The 24,336-nt window shown below is 34.8% G+C and overlaps 1 protein-coding gene across 1 annotated transcript in view; it reads right to left on the reverse strand.

Annotated features, from left to right (window-relative positions):
• Trpm (Transient receptor potential cation channel, subfamily M) overlaps positions 1-24,336 on the reverse strand; it is a 234,964-nt gene extending 210,628 nt beyond the window's left edge. Inside the window, 2 exon segments of the mRNA XM_064038311.1 lie at positions 10,280-10,354; positions 23,896-24,336. Coding sequence (XP_063894381.1) covers positions 10,280-10,354; positions 23,896-23,985 — 165 coding nt within the window. The 5' untranslated portion in view covers positions 23,986-24,336.

Below are 24,336 nucleotides of genomic sequence, written 5' to 3' on the forward strand. Positions count from 1 at the left end.
GTATTCTACTTGTTGAGACCTTTCATTTGATACCCATGTTGATGGGATTGATAAAACCTAAGTTATCCGCCATTTTGTAGAGGCCGCCATCTTGGATTTGAATTTTATATAGTACATTGTATTCTACTGGTTGAGCACTTTCATTTGATACCCACATTGACGGGATTGATAAAACCTACGTTATCCGCCATTTTGTACCGGCGGCCATCTTGGATTTGCAATGTTATTGATATTACTATATTGTATTGTCATCGGAAATAAAGGTGTGTACCAAATTTCAGATCATTCTGACAACAGGAAGGCACTGAAATTTCAATTTCTAAATTTGACCCAAGAATAAATAAAACAAACGGGGTGAGCTAAATAAAACCGTTTAAAAATATTGGCAACTGTCATAATTTTATAGCTATAAATATAATTAATTGGTACAACTAGCTTCCAGCCAGCGGTTTTAGCGGGTAGCACCCACATCTCGGGGAAACTTCTGCACGAACCCGCATAATAAATAGGCTATCTAATATTGAAAAAAAAAACAAATTGGACCAGTAGTTCCTGAGATTAGCACTATCAAGTAAATAAACAAACTCACTATCATATTAATATGGATTATTTTGATATAACCATATAGAGGTAAAGTAAAGTGGGCAATTTTTCATCATAGTACCGATAGCATGGATTTCTTAACCTTTAAAATCTCCTCTATAATTCTTTTTCAATATTAATGTAAGCTAGAAAAGCACCTGATCATTATATGCCCACATCAGGCTAAGTAAAGCACGTATGCTTTTAAGTGATTTAGCATCATTAATCTTGCCGGTACCTATTCACATCGCTTTCGTTGTTAATACGGTACATGTGAAGCTTGAAGAGATGGTTGTAGGTAAGGTCGAAATGTAGGAGAATTCTTATTTGTCAGAATTAACTAGTCTTATAATGCCAAAGGTGTTGATAGCGATTATTACGACCAGTCTGTACGAGTCACACTCCTTGAAAAACCCTGGCACTTAGCTGCATTCGACCCCAACATAGTTGTGAAAAGATAATGAAAGAGTGTTAACTGAGTCTTTTACTTTTATTGTACTATTGGGACATTTACCTATTGTACCACTTACCCCGACCTTAACAGGATTTTTTATTATTTTTTAAATAAAATTCTATGAACATTGTTGAAACTAACTGCAGACAGAAACATTTTAATCTCTCCCAAAACGAAAAATATCTGTATTAAAATATTTATTTATTACAACGATTGAATTTTTAGCAATCCGTAAAACTGTACAAATATAGCGTAGAGTACAATTTCAGATATTATTTTGTAATATTTTTAAATCCAATCTCCCAGCGTAGAACATAATCCGAAAGGTTTAATATATCCAGCGATCGTTTTAGTAAATATTTTTCTCGAAATATAAATCGCCTTTCAATCTCCGCTCTCAATGAAAAAAATTGAAAACATTTTCTTTTTGCTTCTAAATGATTTGATTCCATTATGACCAAATAAAATTGAATGGGCGCTAAAAACAATTTAGATTGAGATTTTCAGTAAAAGGTCTTATTTGTGAGTTTAGATAAACAACAAGAATTTTATTATTGTTCAACAAGGTTTACAAAAAAATTGAAAATACAAATGTAAGTACATTTATTGAAAAAGTATAAACTTGGATAAAAATAGCGTTTTATGTATTACGATGGCAACTATGACTGGGCATAAAATATTGCTGCAACTAAGAAAACCGGGACAAATGATACAAGACAGGAAGACATTAATTTCATCTTCTGCCTTATTTATTTAATCTTTCTACTCTATCATACTGAAGTTTGCTGGTATCATACAATTTTTAATATTTTGACATAATACAACTTTATAGTTTACATTCTTATTTTAATTTAAATTAAGTCTATGTCTGTCAGTCGCGCTTTCACGCCAAAAGAATTGAATCGATTTACATGTTTTTTTACAAACAAAGTCTTGAACCCGAGAAAGGACATACACATAGGCTACTTTTTATCCAGGATCTTGAAACAGTATCCACAAAACACTGGTAAAACCGCCGAAAACAACAAATAAAACAAAATTACAACAGGCCGACGCTACAAGTACACTTCGTTCAGCCGTCGACTTAACTTATCAAGCGCGTGTAAATAAGGGTACCACAATCAAACAATTTTGTGTAATCAGAGCTACTAGATGTACGCAGGTACGCGTAGACACGTACACAGGCATATTACTGATAGTGTGGGAGGAAAGTAACTTGTGTCACGCTGTTTACCCGAAGTCTGTAGGTACCAATATTAGTTGTTTGTTTATTTTTGTTTGTTTATTAAGTGTTTGTTTATTTTTCAGTAAAATCTGTACATTATATTTTAAAATAAACTAAATCTATATTTCCATAAAAAAACATAAAATTAAAATTAATTTTGTTTGTTTGTTAGAATACTACTGAATCCATTTGAAGAAATATTTCATACTGCTCATTTATCGGTTAAGGCTTGTTTCTACTCATCTATAGTCTTCGAAAAGTAATGAAACTATGCCAACAAAGGCTAAAGTAACAAAAATAAGAAAATACTTATTTTATTCGGAAAAAAACAATAAAGTAATATTTGGTTCTTTTTTAATAGAAGTAGTGTTTTCAGGTTATAAGGTCGACTGTCTGTGATATCATAATTATCATATAAGTCAGGTTAAAGATCAGATATAACTGGTTATCACATACTAACGACATATAACCTATAACCTAGAAAGTTTACATGAACCTAATTGACCTATCACAGATTCTATAGAACTCAAAAAATCTAACTATGAGAGTGAAGGAATAAAGAAGGCCTGTGTCCGCGCAAATGCTTGTGCACTATACTATATCTTGCATAGCTGTTTGATCCTAGGGAGGTACCGCTGTGACTGATGGTCACGCTTAACATCCTTAGGCCTCAGTCCTCAGTTGGATGTGGTTCTTTAAGAATATTATTGTCTCCAGGTTACAGCGTTTTAAAAAGCAGCACATGTATGCCAAAGATTATTATATTAAAAAAACTTAACTTAACTAATAAAGTGCGTAAATGTAAATGCCAAAGTATTCACTACGTAACGCTGAAAACTTACAAGCCTTTAACCAACAAATCAAACGTCTTAGACAATATCTTACATGTAACACATACATACATATGTAAGTAGGTATGTAAAGTACCAGTGGCGAAGGGTGGTTTAATGAAATAGGGAAGCCGCAGCAAAAAAAAACTGGGGGGGGGAGTACTCAGGGATGGGGGGGAGAGGTAATGGAGGTAATTTCTCAGTCCACCTTTTAGCACTGACTGAGAGACTGATAGTTTGAACATGTTTTCTCGAGGAATTCGGCAGATTATTAATATCTATAAAACTTTATTATCTTTAGTTAGGTATATTAAACTACTAGAATCTGAGAAAAGTTGGCACTAGAGACAATACCTTTTAAGTATTTAATTTACAACGGCCTGTTAGCCATTGATATTTATCGTAGGTATGTGTTTCATAAATCCGTCAGGACGTTAGAAATTTTAATATTGACGTATTATTGGTAGGTAATTCACCCGAGCGGCGTGCCCGAGTTTTATAACATTCTCAAAACTTAACCTTGAAAAATAAGTTCCTTCCTAAAGTAAATAATCTGTCGGAAAACAGTCTAATGCGATAAATGCTATCCTAGTTAAGTTTTAAAAGTAGGTACATTAAAAAGAAACCTGATGCAAACTGTCTGCGTATCAAAATAACTCATTTCAACGTAGGTCCCTCTATTTTTTTCACTACACACACTGTACCTACTTGTACTGAGTACCAGGTCACAGTGCGATTGCGGGGAGTAGGGAGTAATGATACTGCCACCTACTTAATCAAAATTATGTACTTGGTGAACACAAAAATTATCAATTCCCAAGTAGGGTCATTAAATCGCGGAGAATCTTAACACCGCGATTCAGGATTTGCATAAAAATGCACAACGCCATCTATGTTGACATAATGTAACTAAAACACTTAAACTAACATAAAATATTGTACACACACGAACTATGTTATTTCTAAATGATACACACACTAATTAATTCAATTAAGTAGTACAAAGAACAAATTGTTAATGGTATTATCTAAAACAAAATAAGAAGAATGAGAGTGAATTTGTCTGATTTGTTTGTTTACATATTTGAGAGCTCTAAGCGCGCTCTACTCGCGCGTAGACAGATATAGCTACTCTACTCTTGACGCGTTCTTTCTCGTTCACTCGCGAGTTTTGATTGGCTGGAACCCGCTCCGTGAGCCGGCTTACCGCTCGCCCTTATGCCGCGAACATCGCGCGGCGCGGCGTGGATGACGTCACGCAAGCGTAGTTTTGTATGGAGGAGGAAGCCGCGGCTTGTTTAGTAGGAGCAAAATGTTTCAAGTAATTTATAGAATTTTTTTTTACGGTGGTAGGCGTTTTGTTATACTTACATATTTAAATTGTGTGGTTTAAATGATTATATTAATTATACCTATACCTATATTATAACTTATACCTATGCTTCTTTCTTGAAATTCGAAAGGGAAGCCGATGGGAATCGGCTTATAAGGACGCCTCGCCACTGTAAAGTACCTATCTACATAATAGGATGTTTCATTATCATGCGTATGGCCCTGTCGTGACCTTCCACTATGCATAGTACGAGTATGCATGCATCTCATCAGAAAGAAAAACTAAGTGTGGAATTTTAGAGCCTTGATTTTTTCCTGCGCTATTACAGAATTATTTATTTCATTATACTAGCTTCCGCCCACGGCTTCGCCCGCCTATTGTTCGGTTATATCGCGTTTCCAAGAGAATTCTTCAAAATCGGGGATAAAAACTATCCTATGTTCTTTCTCAAGGTCAACTCTATCTCTGTAGCAAATTTTATTAAAATCAGTTCGGTGGTTTAGACGTGAAAGCGTAACAGACAAACAGACAGACAGAGTTATTTTCGCATTTATAATATTAGTAGGGATTTAGAGCTATGTTAGCTTTTAACTACGGTTTTACCTAATAAAACTATTTCCAATTCTTACTCAGGTAAAAATACGACTATCTACTTATGGCCCAACTTGCTGTAATTTCGTTCTAAACAAGTAAACTCGCATTGAAAATATTATCAAGGATTTATGAACTGCATGCGTTATTGGAGTTTTTCACGGTTTAATCCAGAATTTTGATGTAAGTAATTTTCGTTCAAGTATTTTTTCCAATCAGTTATCAGACCACTACAATCGGCCACTACACTAGTCATCGGATCTGTCAATCATTAATCGATTATTTTATCGAGTGTTATGATGGAAATCGAATTTACTGTTGTACGTTATACCTGTATTTCAGATGGCGAACTCTTCAAATTAATTAGTACCTAGTTATAAAAATTGATTGACTAGATATCCATCGTATTTGAGATTTAATTTTATTTTGCAAAAATATCAAAAATGTGCTATATTGAAATAATTCACAAAAAAAGCAGTAAATAAAAATATTTTTGTTTGTATTATTTTTTTATAATACAAAACCAATCAACATAGATTTCGTTTACTATCAAAAATAAATCCATCAAGCCATTTTTATGAAACATTCAGATCAATGTACCAAATAAACGGATAAAAAACTCATTTCGCGATTTCATTCCATATAAGCCTATTGAGATTTACTGCCAGCCACTGATGTAACGAAAACGATTTGGTATTCAACCTGAATAAGTTCAAATTTTCCGCATATTTCATATTTTATCTGGTCTAGAATAAAAGGATCTTCCGCTTAGCATTTCACTAGGAGATCTAGCAAGGTTTGGGAATATCTTAGCCCTTATTTTACTGTGATAAAAAATCGTATCTGCCTAGCTTTTTCCAAAACCAGTCTGAACGAAGTTTCTACTATGGAAAATACCTATATTACTATTGGACACATTCAATTTTATTTTCACAGTGTTTACCATCATTTTATACCAAAATACTAAATAAATATTAATAATTCCGATTCAAAGCTTGCGATAAGCCTCCTTACTCAAAACCTCCATGCCACGAAAACCGTTCTAAAAAAACAAAACAAATTCAAAAAAAGAACCCCTTTTTAAATTTCAAAATAAATCTCGCCTTGTTCCACGTGCTAGCGATCACACGGTTGGCGCGTTTCACGAACGCGCGTGAGCACAGATTACACATTAATCGCTCGAAGTTTATACAAAGGAGTCGTGTGTCTACCTGTGCGTCTAACGCTCTCATCGTGTAAACTGACGCTGTTGCTAAGTGGAGCGATGGGGCCAGAGAAACTGAGGACTATTAGGTAAAATTGTATTAATAACTTCCCTGTCCTATATGATTGATACACACCGATTGGTTAACTATTGTGTCTGCTTCGTGGACAGCGAAGTGGTTAAGTATATGATATTTAGTAGGTATGTGATGTTCAGTATGAAATGAGATAATGGCGGTCGAGTTCCATTCAAGGCACTAACGGGGAAGAATTTAGAATGTAAGCAATATTACGAATTGTGAATAAATATAGATTTTTTTCTAATAGGTAGCAACTAAACACAACGGAGCTCAATTCTTATATGCGTTCTCTTTCACCAATAGAATCATTTATTTCCGTTGGCATCTTTAACAGAATTATTACACACACAATAATTATACCGTTGTTTTACTTCAAACAACGAAAGACAGCATTACATAAACAAGCATTTGTAGCGCTTAATGATCGCAAGTTGGCAGCGCTTCAGCACGTAAAATGTATAGAAGAAAGGCGAATAAAATCCTAAATAAAACAAACTAATTCTCATTGAACAGACAATTTGCTTGTTTTGTATTTGTTTCTGTGCTTCAATGGTGATTTTATTGGTCGGTTTTATGTTGTAGTTTTTGATGTTTTCTGCTTTGAATGTAGGAATGACTTATTTGAAAACTGATTAGTTTTGAGAGTTACTTTAGAACATCTTAAGTATTAAGTATGTTGATCTTTAAATCAGCAGTGACACTGACAAAAGATTTTAAGAATCGCCTTATTTTTGTGAAGTCAACCTTTCGTCCTTAGTGCAAATTAGTACGCAGTACCATAAAAAAAAAAAAAAAAAGATCTACAACAAATTTTTGTAATTTATTTTTAAAATTGAAAGCAAAAAAAGACCAAAACAAGAAAAAACTTCGAGATTAAATAGAGAACTGAACCATCCATCAAAAATAATGACGTACGTTCCCCGCTGTCCTCATGGCCGCACCGACATCGATGCGTGTGACATTCTCCCGAGGATTACCAACTTGGCAACAACTTGGCGCACTACAGCTCCCTTTGACTTCCTTATCACCAAGTCGAAGTAGAAGTAAGTACTATACGGAGAGAAAACTCCACACTAACATTTGTATAGCTTAGAGGTGTTTATTTTGTTTTATTTTGTACCTTTGCAGAACTAAATTCTTCATTTTTGTGTCTTCTATTGTTTTAAGTTTGGATATGGACATAGACCATTGTGGCTGTGATATGGGCCAATTCATTCATGTCTATTTAATGTTTTATCCAAGCATGATAGAGCAAGGTAACTCAACGTAAAGCCGCCAATAATTTCTAAAACTAAAATGTTTAAAAAATACACTCAGAAAACACAACTACAATAGCCTTAATTTCGACTCCATAAGGTGTCATCACATCACACTTTCACGAAATCTTGTCATCAACGTCAGAATATCTATAAGAAAATATTTAGCAAGTAACACCACATTATCAAGTAGTTTATCAAAACGAATATTTCCACATTTCTCATTACCCTCTCGCTAACAGAGTGCATTTCTCAAGCTATTTATACGCAGTTTATCACTGACACGACACATGTGGTGTCATCGTTCACTATATTATACCGTCCTTTACTGTTTTAGCATTTTATGAAAACCAAGAATATAAGAGTGTTAGTATTCGCCAATTTTCCAGAGGATTTGGATTAAATAAGCCTGAGAGTATCGTAGAACATCATCAGTTCTGTATTGATCAGAATTACTGCCTGTAACGGGGTAAAATATAGCCTATGTTACTCGGGAAGAGTGCAGCTTTCTAACAGTGAAAGAATGTTTCAAATCGGTCCAGCAGTATTTTGAGTTTATCCATCACAAACAAATAAACAAAAATACATTTATCCTCTTTATAATATCAGTATAGATTAGATTATAATGCGCTTAATTATGTACAATACTCAGCTAAATGGATTGAAACTTCAAAATGATGCGGAGTCAAGATAAAAATAAGGGCAAAGTTGACGCCAGAAATACTCAAAAAATCTCAATTTTTTGGCTGAAACCCCTTTTTGGCCCTTTGGCTTAATTATGAATTTAACCAGCCAAACCCAAAATGCACTTATTTACAAGCTATATACAGTTATACTATGCTACATACATACTAAGTATGCAGTTTATCACTGACAAGACATATGTGGTATCATCGTTCACAATATTATACCGTCCTTAACAAACTGTCTCAAGTGAGCGATGTATGTGCTTTGAATTATCTTCAAGAAGACTAATTTACATGTTAGGAAAAACCTGTAAATATTGTCTTTACAAGCATCCTTTTTCGGCAAAGTTTTATTTTTGAAATGATTGATGTCAGGATATTTCAATCTTACATGTTTCATATGCTTTGTACAGCACATGAAGTTACAATCTGTCAAATTGTAAGGTTCAATGTTGATTGCGAAAATTTTACAGACTGGAGTAGCTTAATGAGGTACACTATAAGTGGAGCTACCTTTTCCCACTTAAAAGATGGACCTTTACAAGCCCTCCGAAAAAGTAAATATTCAGAAGAATCTGTTCAGAAAGATCTCCCTTAAAAAGCAATGCTGCAATCTGTTAGTATTCGATAGAATATGAAAGTGTCGTTGCTAAAAACATTACATAACTGACACAAAGTAGGTTTTCATACAAATGTCCTACTGAAACAAAAACCTATCTACCGAGTGACATTGGACATCGCTAACTACCCGTCAGCGAACAAACGACAATTCAATTTAATTTCTATACATAGCAGTAGCGTTTTATCACGTACATGCTAATACCGATGACGACGCAATCAACTCGTGCGCACCTCCGATGATTTTATCGATAAAACACGAACGTCACTAAACTGGAATGAATTTGTCGTGTGTGAAATGTCCTACATTGTATGTAGTGTTTCACACATTTGCGTAGGTTACTAGGTCAGCTAGTATAGTTTGTCTGGTCATAATCTCTAGTTTAAAGCAACACGCATTTTGGGAAAACTGACATACGAGTATTAGTAAGCGCCAAACTTTCAGAGGATTTGAATTGAAATTGAAATAACAATTCGTACGATATCGTAGAGTATCAGCATTAAATGATGCGATGTCAGTGAAAATAAACATAGGGGTACGGTTCATACGAGAGTCCATCATACTAGAGGTCCTGCCTCTTCTCAAAATACTAAAAATTTCGAATATTGGGATAACAGTCACTCAGTCATTAATTTAACCAGATCTGTGGTACCCAAAATGCACAGATTTACAAAGACGTTTGACTGCGATACAATTCTGGCTTCAACAGTACCCACAAAGCATATCTTGTTAAAACTCACACACGCAACACCACGCAAACCTTTTTTATTCGCAGAAAATCGAAATCACATAAGTAATGTTATATTGACCAGACTCTTTTGTCGCTACCTTATCTTGGGATCAGATCGAAAAGTCCTGAGCACTGTACATACCTTAGCGGTTCAACCTAATTTGAAAACGTTGCCTTTCAAGAAGATTTTGAGGGTCTCAGAATTTTTGCTTGTGATTGATGAAAACGGATTGCAAACACCTTTTGAGGACAAAATGGTTTCCCATTTTTATCTAGGATTAAGCAGTGATACATATTTAAACTGATTTTGAAAAATAAAGGGACCGAATTTTTATCGATGGAGCAGAAAGTGTCAGACTCTTACTGGCCACAACCCGACGTGAATATTATACCTATAGGCACATTCTGCAAAATGTATTTTACAATAATGAATTCTTATTACCCTTCTTGTTACAGTCAACATAAGTACCTCATGAAAACTTTCTTCACGAGCTCTTTAAAACTGAACCAAACTCGATGCAAACATGCTTCGAACAAAATTCTTAAACGCCCAAAACGCATGCTGTAAAATACTCCCTGAAAACTTGTAAGTTCTGCAAAATCGATGAAAATTGTAATGTGTATGAAGCTGTTATTAAAACCATGATATCAGATGATGATATCCGATCACACGCAAACCATTATACTGACTTTATGTTTCTCACTGATGGGTACTGATAGTGACAGCATTGCCAGGCCGACCTTTTTCAGCCCACTATTGACGCCCTGAAGAAAAAATAAGAAAGAAAATACATAAATAAATAATAAAATAAATAAGGAAAGTTTTTTTACTCCTATTTTTGTATATATTTCTTTGAAATCTGAAATACGATTATTTTATTCATATGTGGAAAGCTGCATTAAGTACATTGAAAATTGCAATTGCGGAAACTACTGAGTAAAAAAGTTTCCGAAATGAATGTGATAAGAATTTGTAAATAGTTTAAATATTAAGAGTGTAGGTATATGTTCCTTTCTTATAAATTAAATTATATACAGGAAAATCTCGTAACACACGATCATAATAATTCCATTAATCACTTCTTACGCGGTGTTTAACTAAATCGCTTTTGTTAATGGACCGTCTAATCTTCATAAACAATCCTGTTTGCCTTTCCACGGTTGTCTAAACATGTCAAAATTATGAGCATGTTATAACTGATGGTCCGTTTCATGGTGAAAAGACTAGTAAAGTACATCTGTACATTTACCATTAATTTTAAGTAATAGTACCTATTTTATCACCAACCCGCATTGAGCAAGCGTGGTGATTAATGCTCAATCCCTCTCCGTGTGAGAGGAGGCCGCAGCCCAGCAGTGGGACGATAAAAAGGCTGTAACAGCAGTACCTATTTACCAATACCGACTCATGCTAGTGGTACGGTACTCAAACCAGAGCAAAGTTGGATGTAAGCCCTTAATTACCGTAGTGTAGAACAGTTTTGATAATCTCTGTAAACTCATATAAGTTTACAGGGAATGGAAATAGAATGACCATACATGCCAACCATTACAGACCATGGGATACCTACCTTATTTCTCGCCGCCCTAAAGGATGACTCTTTGATATTTCCATTCATTCTTTAGAAGTTAAGAGAGTCACAAATAATATGATAACCTTTTAGCATTAATCTTAATTCAACCAAACTCGACTGAACCCTTCAGGGTCATCTTTCAAACACAATCGGTCTCACAGCTGATATGCATCTATTACTTTTGTTATCTACAAAACCCTAGACCACCCGAGCGAATGTTTATGTCACGCATCCGCACAGTGTAAACAATGCGATAGCGGCGCGTGCGCATACCACCTGTAGTGGCCCTTGTCGCGAACATGGCAATTTTTCTAACGATTTTTATTGTAAGTATTTATAGATAGTTCAACTCAGATTTGCGCGCGGCCCTATGTGTGCGTCGGCTTGTAAATATACAACTTTCATTCGTGTGACAGTGACGTCGTCCGAGCATGACGTGTTCTTATCGCTTTTTGTTATGGGTACAGTCGTTTACGAAAATGTCTAGTTCTTCACGGAGAAAATGTTTAAGGAGTCAGGAAGCGTTTCAAAAAATTAAACATTCAAAGCTTTTTATTATTACATTTTACAGTTTTCCATTATTTTCTCATACGTTTTTTCAAATTGACATTGACAGTATCTAAGAAATAAATGAGGTGAAATATCTACGATGAATTAAATACTTCTTACATATTTTCTAGCTCGGGGCTCGGGGTACGCAGACAATAAATAAAAATGTGGACTAAGAATGTAAAAAGACGTATAATCTAGTATAATAATGTAAACAAAATGTGTGGGGAATTTTAAAAAATATTGCTTCGCATAATGTCGACCAAAATAAGACGGAAATAATGAAACTCATAAATGAACGTTTAAGTCAAACTGATGAAGGGGTGTTGGGTAATACTTATCAACATGTACAAAAGAAAAAAGAAGAATACTATAGACATTTTGACATGTAGTCAAAATTTATAATTGACAATGGTGAGAGTAGCGAATCTGAAAATTCATCATTTATTTTTCAAGTATCCATTCAGAATCATTATAAATAAATAAACATTAAATTAAGTAATAACTGATTTTCTTTAAACAGCCGTATACAACCCCTAAATAACTTTATTTGTACCCGACTGTACCTCTTGTCACGCACACAAAGTCACTGTATATGTACAAGGGTTACCCACACATAAGGCCGCGCGCACGACTGAGTTGAACTTACTATAGTTATTTAGCGAGTGTGAAGTTGAAGTTCATCGTCTTTCCAGCCTTTTCCCAACCATGTTGGGGTCGGCTTCCAGTCTAACCGGATGCGGCTGAGTGCCTGACTTTACAAGAAGCGACTGCCTATCTGACCTCCTCAACCCAGTGACCCGGGCAACCCAAACCCTTGGTTAGACTGTTGTGGTTGATTTATTTTAAGTACTAAATTATTTTGCACAGAAGTATGTTGAAAGACGGAAAATTGAAAACTGCATGGTCAATTGATTAACTTTACATTGGCTCCGTTATTTTAGAGGCACGGTGCAAAAAAACAGGACGGTTATATTTGGTGGCTCATATGGAAGGTCAAATAAGTTTCCAACTAGTATGGTCTAGTGAGTGTTCTACGTCGTATTAGTAAAGAACCAACAAGAAACTCCGTTGCTTACGTCCCACCAGTTCAACTTTTTCTAAATAACTCCTTCTCATTCAAATGAAAGACAGATGATTTTTCACCTAGTTCAAGAGTTTAGGCATCATTGCAGTCGTAATGTTAATAAAATAATAAAAAGGTTAATTGGCCAAATTATTAGGTTACCCTAAACAATTCGCTAGGGTTTTTTGTGATGAACTTTTAATTATCTCTTTGTAATGCGTTGAGCCTGAAACCTTCATTTAGGTCTTATATTATTCACGTCCAATTTACATGTCTGGACATTTTAATTTTAAATTTGGAATTGGACAGCCTGCCAGCAGCAATTTTTAATAAAAAGAAAACAAGCTATGTAGGTCCAAATTAGAGACTCGTTGTTCTTTAGTAGCAAATTAACATTGCAATTTTATTTTATGAAATATCTGTAGCATCGTAGATTTTGTTTAACAACCTAAAATATGCCTGCGGTATGAAACTACATTTTTTTTAAGCCAATATAAAATTCAATATTTTTTTATCAGATTTAATCAAATGAAAACATAACGACAAATATTGTGCACGTACTCGTTAGAAGCAGTTTTTAATTTGTAAATCTGACATTAACATTATAATAAAAAAAAAGGTTTTCATACGTTATTAAAAAAAAAACTATACAAACAAAAAACTACGCAACCGCATCAAACGAACGTTCGATTTTCAAACGCAACAAATCTTTCTTTTTTAGAAAACCGTTAATCATTGTACGTAAAACATTTGGTGGTTTATGCGGTCATATAGTAATCTAGCTGCCAAAGCAATAATATACTACTGGAACTACGTAAAATATCTATTTACTGTTCTGAAAATACGATATTCTATACGCTTTTTTTATAAATTACGGCAAGTATTTGTGGAAAACGAAATGACTAGCGGAGATGCTGTAACGGAAAATATCTCCTAAGAAAGAAGCGCGCCTAAATACGGGTGACCGGGGGACGAGGAACATTACTGTTTTCACCCTTATACTTACGCCTTCTTAGACCCGATATTTATTTTTAAATACCAAAATTCGTTGACAGATGTCTCAAAGAACCCGTGCGCCTCGTTGGTTCACTCGTATAGTTATCGGCACGAATCTTGAGCTCTGACCTACATCTGCGCAGAAGTGATTTATTAGCAAAGAACTAATCCCGAGTGACGGCTATGACGCGATGCACTTCGGGCCAATCGTCGCTTTAGCCCGCGCCCGCGCCTCACTTCATACCACAAAAGGAACCCAATAAATTACTTCTGCGCAGGTAAAGGTCAGAGCTCACGATTTGTGCCGATAACTATAAGTGATCGTTTTGATCATGCCCACCGTACGTATTTGACCTAGAAGAAGGCGCCTGACCTAGCTGCATCTCCGTAATCTCTCATCGTTTCTTACTCCATGGTAGGTATTATTAGTACATGCGTTTAGTTTATGTGTATAAAGATGTAGCTCATCTGTCTCGTAGCCAGCGGCGGCCCTAGCCATTGCGAGGCTACGTGCGGCAGGTCTATGCGAGGCCCTTTGTCCTACGTGAAAAGTCTGTGTTGCGAGCTAGGAGTTATTTTCTTGTTAATAAAAGGACTTACAAGCGGCGCTACCTTCTAGGTTCGGCTAAGTGGAAAAAAAAGCCCCCGCGAGCGAAGCGACCGCAAAAATTTTTGAGCTTTGGGTCACTAAAGCACCTAAACTTGTATAATAAACAATAGTGCAAGGTGAGGTCGCGAGCGCAGCGAGCTCGAAAATGTTTTGATTTTCGGGACATAAAAGTACTCTAATCATGTTAGAATGAACGGCACCGACAAGTGAACAGCCGCGAGCGTAGCGAGCGGTAAAATTTTTGAGTTTTGGGACATAAAAGTACTCTAATCATGTTAAAATGAACGGCACCGACAAGTGAACAGCCGCGAGCGTAGCGAGCGCGAATTTTTATTAATTGTTTGTTTAAGGACTCTCAAATTAAACTCGGAATTAAGCACAAATAAAAAGAATCCGTGACTGGATCCAGAGTCAGTTTTTGTTACTTTGGTGTTCCAACTTTTTGTTAAATTGAGAACTCAAAAAATAAACGCAGAATGAATTAGAAATAAAGAAAAAATGCATATTTTTTTTCTTGGACCAGATATATATTTTTTAATTATAATTTTTTATATTAGTGTGGGTTGCAGCGCGAGGCCCCCCCAAGCGCGAGGCCCTGTGCGAAGGCACAGTTCGCACACCCCTAGGGCCGCCACTGCTCGTAGCTGTGAGAAACGGGAACCGTTCGGATAGGTTGTGTATTTGTGTTAGTTTATTAGTTAATGGCGTTGACTGCGATTACAATGTGGTGTTAATCTTTTCACATACTTACAATATAACTAAAACTAAGATTAATTTTGAAACGAAAAGCAGACAACAGCAACAGCAGTTTGCAAAGCCACTTCAAAAATTAACTCGGACAATCATAAGTACTTTACGTATATTGTGTAATAAGGTATAATTCGTGTTTTGGAGAAAAATATTTTTAATATTTTTGGTGCATCTTATCTCCAAAATATCTGTTTACAAATTAATCGACTTTATAAAGCACTCTTGTGGTTTTGTGATATAGCTAGACAGAAACCCATATTTGAATTTGCCTAAGCATATTTACATTGACAAATGCTTGAAATACCACATCCTTAAGAGGAACTGTTCATCAACACAACAAAAGGAAAACCCAGAAAGTAATAAGTGGTAATTTTGCTTAAGATTCAAATTTTTGTTGGTGAAGAAATCGGCTGTGAAACAAACTTTGACATTTGAGAGAGAAAACTACCAATGTGTGTATTCAATTCTATAGACTTTAATGGAAGCCCCCAAATCTTCCCAAATGAAAGAATTAATTAAACCCAAATCTGAAAAAAATCTGACTATGTATACTATGTACATATTAATATGTCTATACTAATATTATAAAGAGGAAAACTTTCTTTGTTTGTTTGGTTGTAATGGATAAACTCAAAACTACTGGACCGATTTTAAATATTCTTTCACCATTAGAAAGCTATATTATCTGCGAGTAGCATAGACTATATTTTATCCCGGTGCGGGCAGTAGCTCCCACGGGACGCGGGTGCAACCGCGGTAAAACGGCTAGTATACTATATTATGATATCAAATCAATAATTCCCGAATTCCATTCAACTAAGATACAGGTGACACCACAGAGTAACACAAAGATATTTCTATAGCAGTATCGTTCTAATTGGGTTGTCCGACCAAGATGGCGGTCGCTCCGAAGGTATTATGGCTTATATTAAGCCGTAACTAATTGCACAGGTAGACATTTCTATACACCTGGACTTGTGAGGACATAATATCCTAAAATATAATGGAATACTTATGCAGTATGAGTACAGATATGAGATATTGACTAGTGACTACCTAGAGAAATAATTCAAGGGTACAAAACAGACATCTTCCATCCATACTTTTTGCAAATCATCATTCAATTTACTGGGCAGAAAGTGTCAACTATAAAAGGAGAATCTTGAAACAGAACATCGGAACGCTTAAGTAATCGTAGATATAAGTAATTATTCCGAATATTGTCACCGACCATAAATTAATGATGTTACTGTACTTACCCTTCTTAAATAATAATTCATGAAAAAAAAACACAAATGTCTTTTAAAGAACCTAATCAAATTAGCAAAATTGTAACCAATTGAAGCTACTGACAAGAGTTAGTCCTCATTTATCCTCAAATAATCAACGAATCTAAGCATTACCGTTCAGTTTACAGCGACGTATGTTTTCATAGCACTACACCTCAGTAGAGGCGCGGTCGTGCAGGCTACAGTTAATTATTCATATTTAATTTAATTACAGCCGTCGACTTGATTTCCCGTGTTACACACCACGGGATTTTATTAATGTTTTAAGCTTTTGTTTGCTGAAATAGTGTTGCTGAATATTTTATAGCAGCGTATTGAGTTCGCGTTGAAATTGCACATAGGGTCAATTTTGCCCTCCCTAATTTGATATTGTTGCCTATAATTAGTTACACAATTCTATACTGATCAAAAGTTAACAGTATTAGTAAGTAAAACAAATAACTATTTAAGAAATTGCAGGTTTAATTTTAATTGTCAATTTTCATAAATCACAGTTACCTAAACATGAGAATTATTAAAAGGAGATTTCAATTGAAGACATGTCTGTTGGTAACTCTGAAAATCAAGATTGATAGATGAATCAAATATTTTAAACCTTTTTGTTTTTCATAAGGACTTCACGTCGCATATCACGAACAAAAACATTTGAAAGCTGAAATATCTAACAGCAAAATAATCGAAAGTTTATGTACTCTCTTGTGTACTCTCTTATGTACTCTCTTATGTACTCTCTTATGTACTCTCTTATGTATGTACTCTCTAATGTACTCTCTTATGTACTCTCTTATATGTCCTAACGGCACAGTACACAATATTCAGCCATATGTTTCTACCAAAGTAGAGATGTCGTGCAGGGCCCGCGTGAATAATTAATTAATATACTTGATTACAGGCGCAGTCTGTATTCCTATACCTATATGTACCTATAGTTGACGAACTCAATAACACCCCCTGAGATGTTGGGAATTAATTTCGCGAAGTGTGTTTACTTACCTTACTACTAGGACCTCCATTGAGAACAATTTTAATGAAGAAATTCTGGGAAGTGATTTCACAAACTATATTTCAATAATAAAGCTAAGTAAATGCTACAAAACTGGGTTTTAGATTGTTACATATATGTTCATACAAGTGCAAGTGCCTTGAAGTTCGATTATCTTGAAAAGGGTTAACTTTTGACCAGTGTATCCCATGGTCAAATTTGTCCATATTGACCTATACTATCACCTCATGAAAGGATGCGCACTACTTACAAGTAACCCTGTATATCATTCATGTGACACATTTTCTTCATTGCCAATTTCCAGTGAAATTAGACTTAACCAAATACTCCAGAAAATATAATTTAACTTTCAGCTACGTTTGCGGTTGTGGAGTTCCAGTAAGCTGTGTAAATAATAAAATGTTCAAATAACTTAATCGAAATAACTTCAAACATTCTTCAAGCTAGTTCCATTTCATCAAGATTCAAGAAAGCAAAGGCCAGCTTTTGAAAAAAGCGTCAAGCATGAACCCTCGTCACTGCAATCTTTCGTCACAACCACAAATAACGCCTTCTTTGAACAAAAACGTTTGTAAAAGTAAGATGAATTGTTTCTATGTTTGATAAAAGTTTTCCTGCCTAAGTATGTATATATACTTATTTTATAAGTGCATAGTCAAGTAAAGTTAGCATCAACTACATAATTTAAGGCAGGGGAAGCCCACTGTTGGAACCATAGATTTAAAATAGGTTCGCGCTCTGAGCTGGAACTCTGTGGTCCACTCTCTTAAGACCATAGATTTATTGATTAAAATATTGTTTTTGAAAAAGTAGGTACTCCGTGGGACATACAACCGTAAATAAGCACATGACAGTTATGGCAAGTATTGTTTTTTCAATCAATTTCACAATTCTGATGTTACTTAAAAAAAACATAGGTACCTATTATGTTTTCACTATTTATTGAGTACGGGTGACCTATTTCTTAACTTATAGGCTTATTGAAAAAAAAACAAAGAGACTAGTGTCAAATAATGCGTCATACCTATACAGTATTAAAAACCTTTATTCAATATCGTTAGTTTCACAAGAGCAAGGTGAAACCATGAAGGATTTCCGCGGCTGCTGCAAACAGTTGATTAAAAAATCTCTTTTGCTCCTTCATTTTAAACAAAGGTCGTTCCCGAGCCATAATAATGAGGTAAACAATAGATAGGTACTATAAAACATTCAGGTTATACTTTAAAAAATATATTTTTCCCTTCTACAAAGTTCATGTTGAGGTAACGTTGATAAAAGGTGTTCTTAATAGCTTTCACGTTCCAGAGCGGTTGATTGCTATTGTTATTCATAAGGCGTTTTTGTATCCCTATTTGTTACAATACAAACCTTACATATTTCTTGAAATAAGCAAGTTTAAAAAGCGGTTTGCTGATTTGACTTCCTCGATAGTGTAGTCATTTTATAAAAAAGAGACTGAAGTAGCGTAAAATCACGTATTTTTTCCCATTTTCCGTTTAAAATTTTAAAAGTCTATACTCTAAGCCTAATTAACGTGGACATGTTTAATTAAGTGATAAATAGCTCCTAAATAATCAATAAATTATGTCACCATTATTAATCCCTGACCAATTTACGTACGCTACATTAGCAAGGGGCACCCAGTGGTCGCAGCTCGAGTTATTCTCGGACAAAATATTTTGGTACATTTTTATTCCAATTATTTTACAAACATTAAAAATCACTCACTTTATACAAAACATATTCTAGAACAAATGTTTATATAAAATTTGCTAAAATCTTGTGTCACTAACCTAAATAAAATTTTGCAGATATTGACATTTAATTTCAATAAGGTACGCATCACACAAAGTTTCTTGTTTCATGTGTCGATCACATTTCAAGATACAGAATATCAACAAAAACGTTGTAGGTATCAATATATTTAAGTACCTAATGTTCTGAAATCGTGGGAAAATTGTTGCTACACACTTTTCGTTTTAGGTTTCTTATATAATTTTGTTAGGTCATAATATTCGGTGTACGAATGAAGGCAGATTATTTGGGGCTAAAACATATATACCGCCCACGCTTATTTGTGAGAGGACCCGGATTATGGATATAACTCGACATAGCTATTTTTAGGCACTTTTATCTCGATAGAAATTTCGACAGTCTCGTCATAAAAATCTCGTAAATTCTTATCTGTCTGGATCCAGCTATACTAGAGGTATAAGAGCACTCTCACTCTATCATAGATTTTGTTTTGAGTATGGATCCTTGCGCTATTGATCGGCCAAATCCTCAAAACCTAGTTGTGTCATACCAATTTTGCTATTCTAGTTCTTTAAGTGAATATAATAGTTACTTTTTGATAGGATGTCTAAAATATTGATCCAATCTGTCGGTTAGTAAAGGTCAGTTGAAAATTCTTAATTAAACTCCTCGAGATAAGTCGAAAAATGCACTTATTCTGAAATAACATCTGCCACATACAGCTTGGTACTCTGCAGTGTAGTAAAATATTTTTCACATAATATTTTATACAGTGATACATAAAATGTACATCAAATAGTAAAAACGGACATAAAACTTCAATGTTACTCGATCTATATTTGTTTAGTCATAAAAATAAATCTATGTGGACTTGTAACGTCTTATAATAATACAGCGTACCACTTATGCTGTAATTAAATACGCAAAGTCTTCACAATACTTATATTCAAATCTCATGTACTGAATGATCTTCTTGCCATAAGGAGAGGTAAGACTCCTACTCGGAATTTAATATCTGAAAGCTACTTACTAAGAAAAACCTTTTGAACTTAGTAATAAGTTTCCGAATGAATAGGTCACAACATCTCTGTAAATAATAAATAAAAGATGGAGTAGGTCAGGTGGGAACTTATAAATTCTTGCTCTATGTATTTTATAATAATATAATGCCTGTGCGAAGATTTATATCTTGCTATTTTTAATAGCGATTTTACCCTGTTCTTTAGGGAACTCTAGCCTGTAAATCTGATGTACAACCTATAACACTGGCGAATATTTAATCTAAATCCAATCTGCCGTTTGCGTGTGAAGAAGTAACAAATATACAGACACACTCACAAACTTTTATTGTCACTATGTTAGACTGATGTAACCCTAGATAGATTTGAATTTTATGCACAGTGGACTCTTACAAACCCTATAACGGCAAAAAAAGTCTCGTTATCTATCACCGAAATAAGACTGTGAGAAGACAATGATTCGTAATGCCTCAACGTGTGTCGTTTCTACAAATCCTAAATATATCGTTCTGGGCATCAGACGAATCCAATCTGCTCTATTACAATTCTAACCGAAATGACATCTAAATTCGTGTAACTAAGCCGTCGAAAAAGCCACAATGAGGACAAAATAATCCAGTAATGTACACAGCCATAAATGTACGAAAAACATGTAATTGCTGTAACATAGATAGGAACGTTATGAACTATTTTTCCTCATACAATGGTTGCTGCGATTCATTACAGAACACAGTTGGAGCCAGTGTTAATTGACATTGTGTTTCTATGGCAGTTTAACTTGATGATTTTAGTAGGAATGAATCTTTTTCGTCATTTTAGTTTGAAATTGTATTCAATGGTGCAAGGCTTTGTTTTATTCGTACGTGTTACACCATATTTTGACAGTACGTAGCCAAAACGCAGAACCTCTCAATGAGTCACTGATAATAATGGATTAATGGATGAATCCTTTAATAAAATATTCTATTGGTATGAGATATGGAAATAAATACACCTTATGTTTCCTTATTACGCAAAAAAAACTACAAACGGGAGGTATATTTTTGACCAACTACGGAGAAAATTGGTTCCTTCAGTAATTAATTAGTCAGTAATCATTTAATAGGACGCAACCAAGAAAAGCAGACCAAAATAGTAAAACAACATTGTCTCAAAGAACAAGATGGAAACTGGAGAGTTGGTAGGGATAGAAATTATCGAAAGATGTTTGAAGAAGCCTATGCAAGATTAAAAAATAATTATAAAACATCTTCTTCCAACCTAACCTTAACGATTTCAAAGGCTTATTGTTTGATTGACATTAGTTCAAACTAAGTAGGTATTTCTGATGTCAGACGTCTATACTCATTGTTTTGCCTAAAAGACTATTTGCCATTATGCTTAGTGTCGTGATAGAAAACTTTGGCGTCTCTTCAATGATTAAAATCTATTTTAGGATTAAAACTATTTTGATAGGTATTCAAGGAATTCATTGACGGGTTAAATCGATGGTAGTCTTAATGAGGCGTTCATTAATGAGGGTTTTCTAAAATAGCGTCCACGAGGTGGCAGCACCGAGTCGTCAGGTCCAGGTAACTGTCAAAGTGCTTATCTTTACTATGAATAGTGAACGATTTTAGTGTTTTTTTTATTTTATAATTAAAGCACTGCATTATTGTTTTACTATTGCGGTTGAGTAAATAAAAAAACTAAATCATATTGTGTTAACAAATTTTTCAACAAGCTTTTCCTTAGTACCAGTGACTTTTGCACCCTCTCTCTTAGCTCAATTTTTAGTTCGGAAACCTTATTCTGACCGTAGTCCATAATAAAATCAATAACACTTCCAATATAACAGAATTTCAATAAACAATAAGTTCGGACCCTACAATTCCATACTATTTGACAGCTGTTTGGACCAGACGCATACGTGGCGCCACCCTGTGGCAGAAAAAATTGAGAAGACCCTCATTGTTTTTTAGCTTCAGCTATTTGTAAGTTAAAATCCTACCAAAGATTAATAGAATTGCTGAATCAATGCCTGTTTGCTTCCCATCGATTATGCAAGTTTGTGAAACAACGGTCGCCGTGAATCGAGTTCATGAATGGTTAGAACCAAAATATACATATTTTTATGACACATAATAATCAAGGCACTCGTCATAAAGCCTTTAGTTTCTACCTATCTTCATATATATTCTTAGTTTGTGCTAGAAAACAGCTATTTAGTGCATAACTAAGTAGGTAAATAGCAATTTAATTAGAAGCCGTTATCTTAACTGACAAGATCAAGTGGGATGACTGATCTATAATGGGCTAAATCCATTAACTAACAGATTTATGTAGTGATTTGACAGGTTGATAGGTAGTTTCACAAACTTAACTAAGGCTGGTATAACACTCTCTTGATCCAATATACCTACTTAGATTAATTTGATCACGTTAAATGGAAACATCGAGATTTGATCAATTATAAATATCATTTTAATCAAAATATCTTCATGTAATATATCGTGATCAATTCATCACCTCACGAGCCTTTTCCCAACTATGTTGGGGTCGCCTGCCTGTCTAACCGTATGCTGAGTACCTACCAGTGTTTTACATGGAGCGACAACCTATCTGATCTCCTCAACCCAGTTACCCGGGCAAATACCGTGGTCAATTCTCACGATTAAATGTTTAAAAATGCTTATTAAAAACTTTGGACCAAGATACTTGATAAGTATAATACCACCCTTAGATGTATGTCACATTATAATTGACGTCATATAGGTAGGTAGGTGAAGTAATTAATTCGAATTTATCGATAATTTCGTCTGGAAATATTAGAATCTGTTGGTAAACTTCCTTTCTTCAAGTTCTTAGATAAAATTAACCTAGTTGCAACAATTTGACGTCACACTATTTGCATGTACGTACTTATGAGTTTTAAAATAAAAAGGCTTCCTCAATATTTCAAAATTCTTATTAGACTGAGTTTTAAATGACACTTAAAAAAAATAAACGTATTTATTCTCACTTCATATTGTTACTTACAACAGGCACGTAAGTCGCCTATAGTAGTTTTAAAATAAGTTTACCTATGTATTTTTTGTCAATTATTCACATCGACTTATCGATGCATTTTTTGTCCGAACTTCAATTTTGTGAACCACAGTGCAGTAACAAAAACATTTACTATACCAGAACTACGATTTACTTAGCTCGTTGTGGTCAATTTTATAGCGCACCTATGTATTTAGATAAGTAAACATATGTATTTTACATAAACATTGTCTGCTCAATGATTAACGACTAGCTACATTGTCACAAGGCAGGTGACACTCGTCCATTAAAAGATCACTCAATGAGAGAAAAATTCCACCAGCTTTGGACAGTTTGAATTTTCCACAAAGCGGTAATTTTTGTAATGTTTTGTTTTACAATAATGCCATATTGCATTCACTCGAGACATATTACGTCGTGACGTAATTTAACATACACACAAACACGCCACTATACTTTATCGATATTGTAACCAACACTAATTAACTTGAACCGTTCAATTGGCACAAAACAACTGAAACTGTCACGTATTCTCCACACAAACTCTGATAATGCGAACAAAACTTTACTCGCTTGTAATGTTTTGCTGAATAATAACCTAAAAACAACGGCTTTCCTTTCAATACAAGGTCGCATATCATACCAAACTAGTGCTAAGTGCAACATACCATCTTCACTTCACTGGTGCTCGACTTAGCAGTCGACATCGCCTTGATCATCCTGCTGGAATTATCCAGCAAACACTTTTGGATACTCATAACTCCTTTTTTTTATACAACACAACACAGAAAAAATATTCACATCATTGGCACAGCACAGCACGTCACTGTTGCACACATCAATAAGTGATCAAAAGGCCATCCCGACGTCAACACAAATAAATCACATTTTATTCTTAATATCCTAAACGCGCGTGTTAGGTTATATCCATTGATTTGACGTAAGAAAGTTTTTGATTTATAGGACGTGGAGTGACCACGTGGTAGTTCGCCCGTTGACGGACCGCGACTGCGGCGGGAGCGGCGTGAACACAGCGCACAGCTGGCGTACCGCAGCGCCCCCTGGCGCACCGGCCACGCACACATCAACACCAAATGCAGCCACACCTA

This window comes from Helicoverpa armigera, chromosome 15 (genome assembly GCF_030705265.1).
Source record: "Helicoverpa armigera isolate CAAS_96S chromosome 15, ASM3070526v1, whole genome shotgun sequence".
Lineage (NCBI taxonomy): Eukaryota > Metazoa > Arthropoda > Insecta > Lepidoptera > Noctuidae > Helicoverpa > Helicoverpa armigera.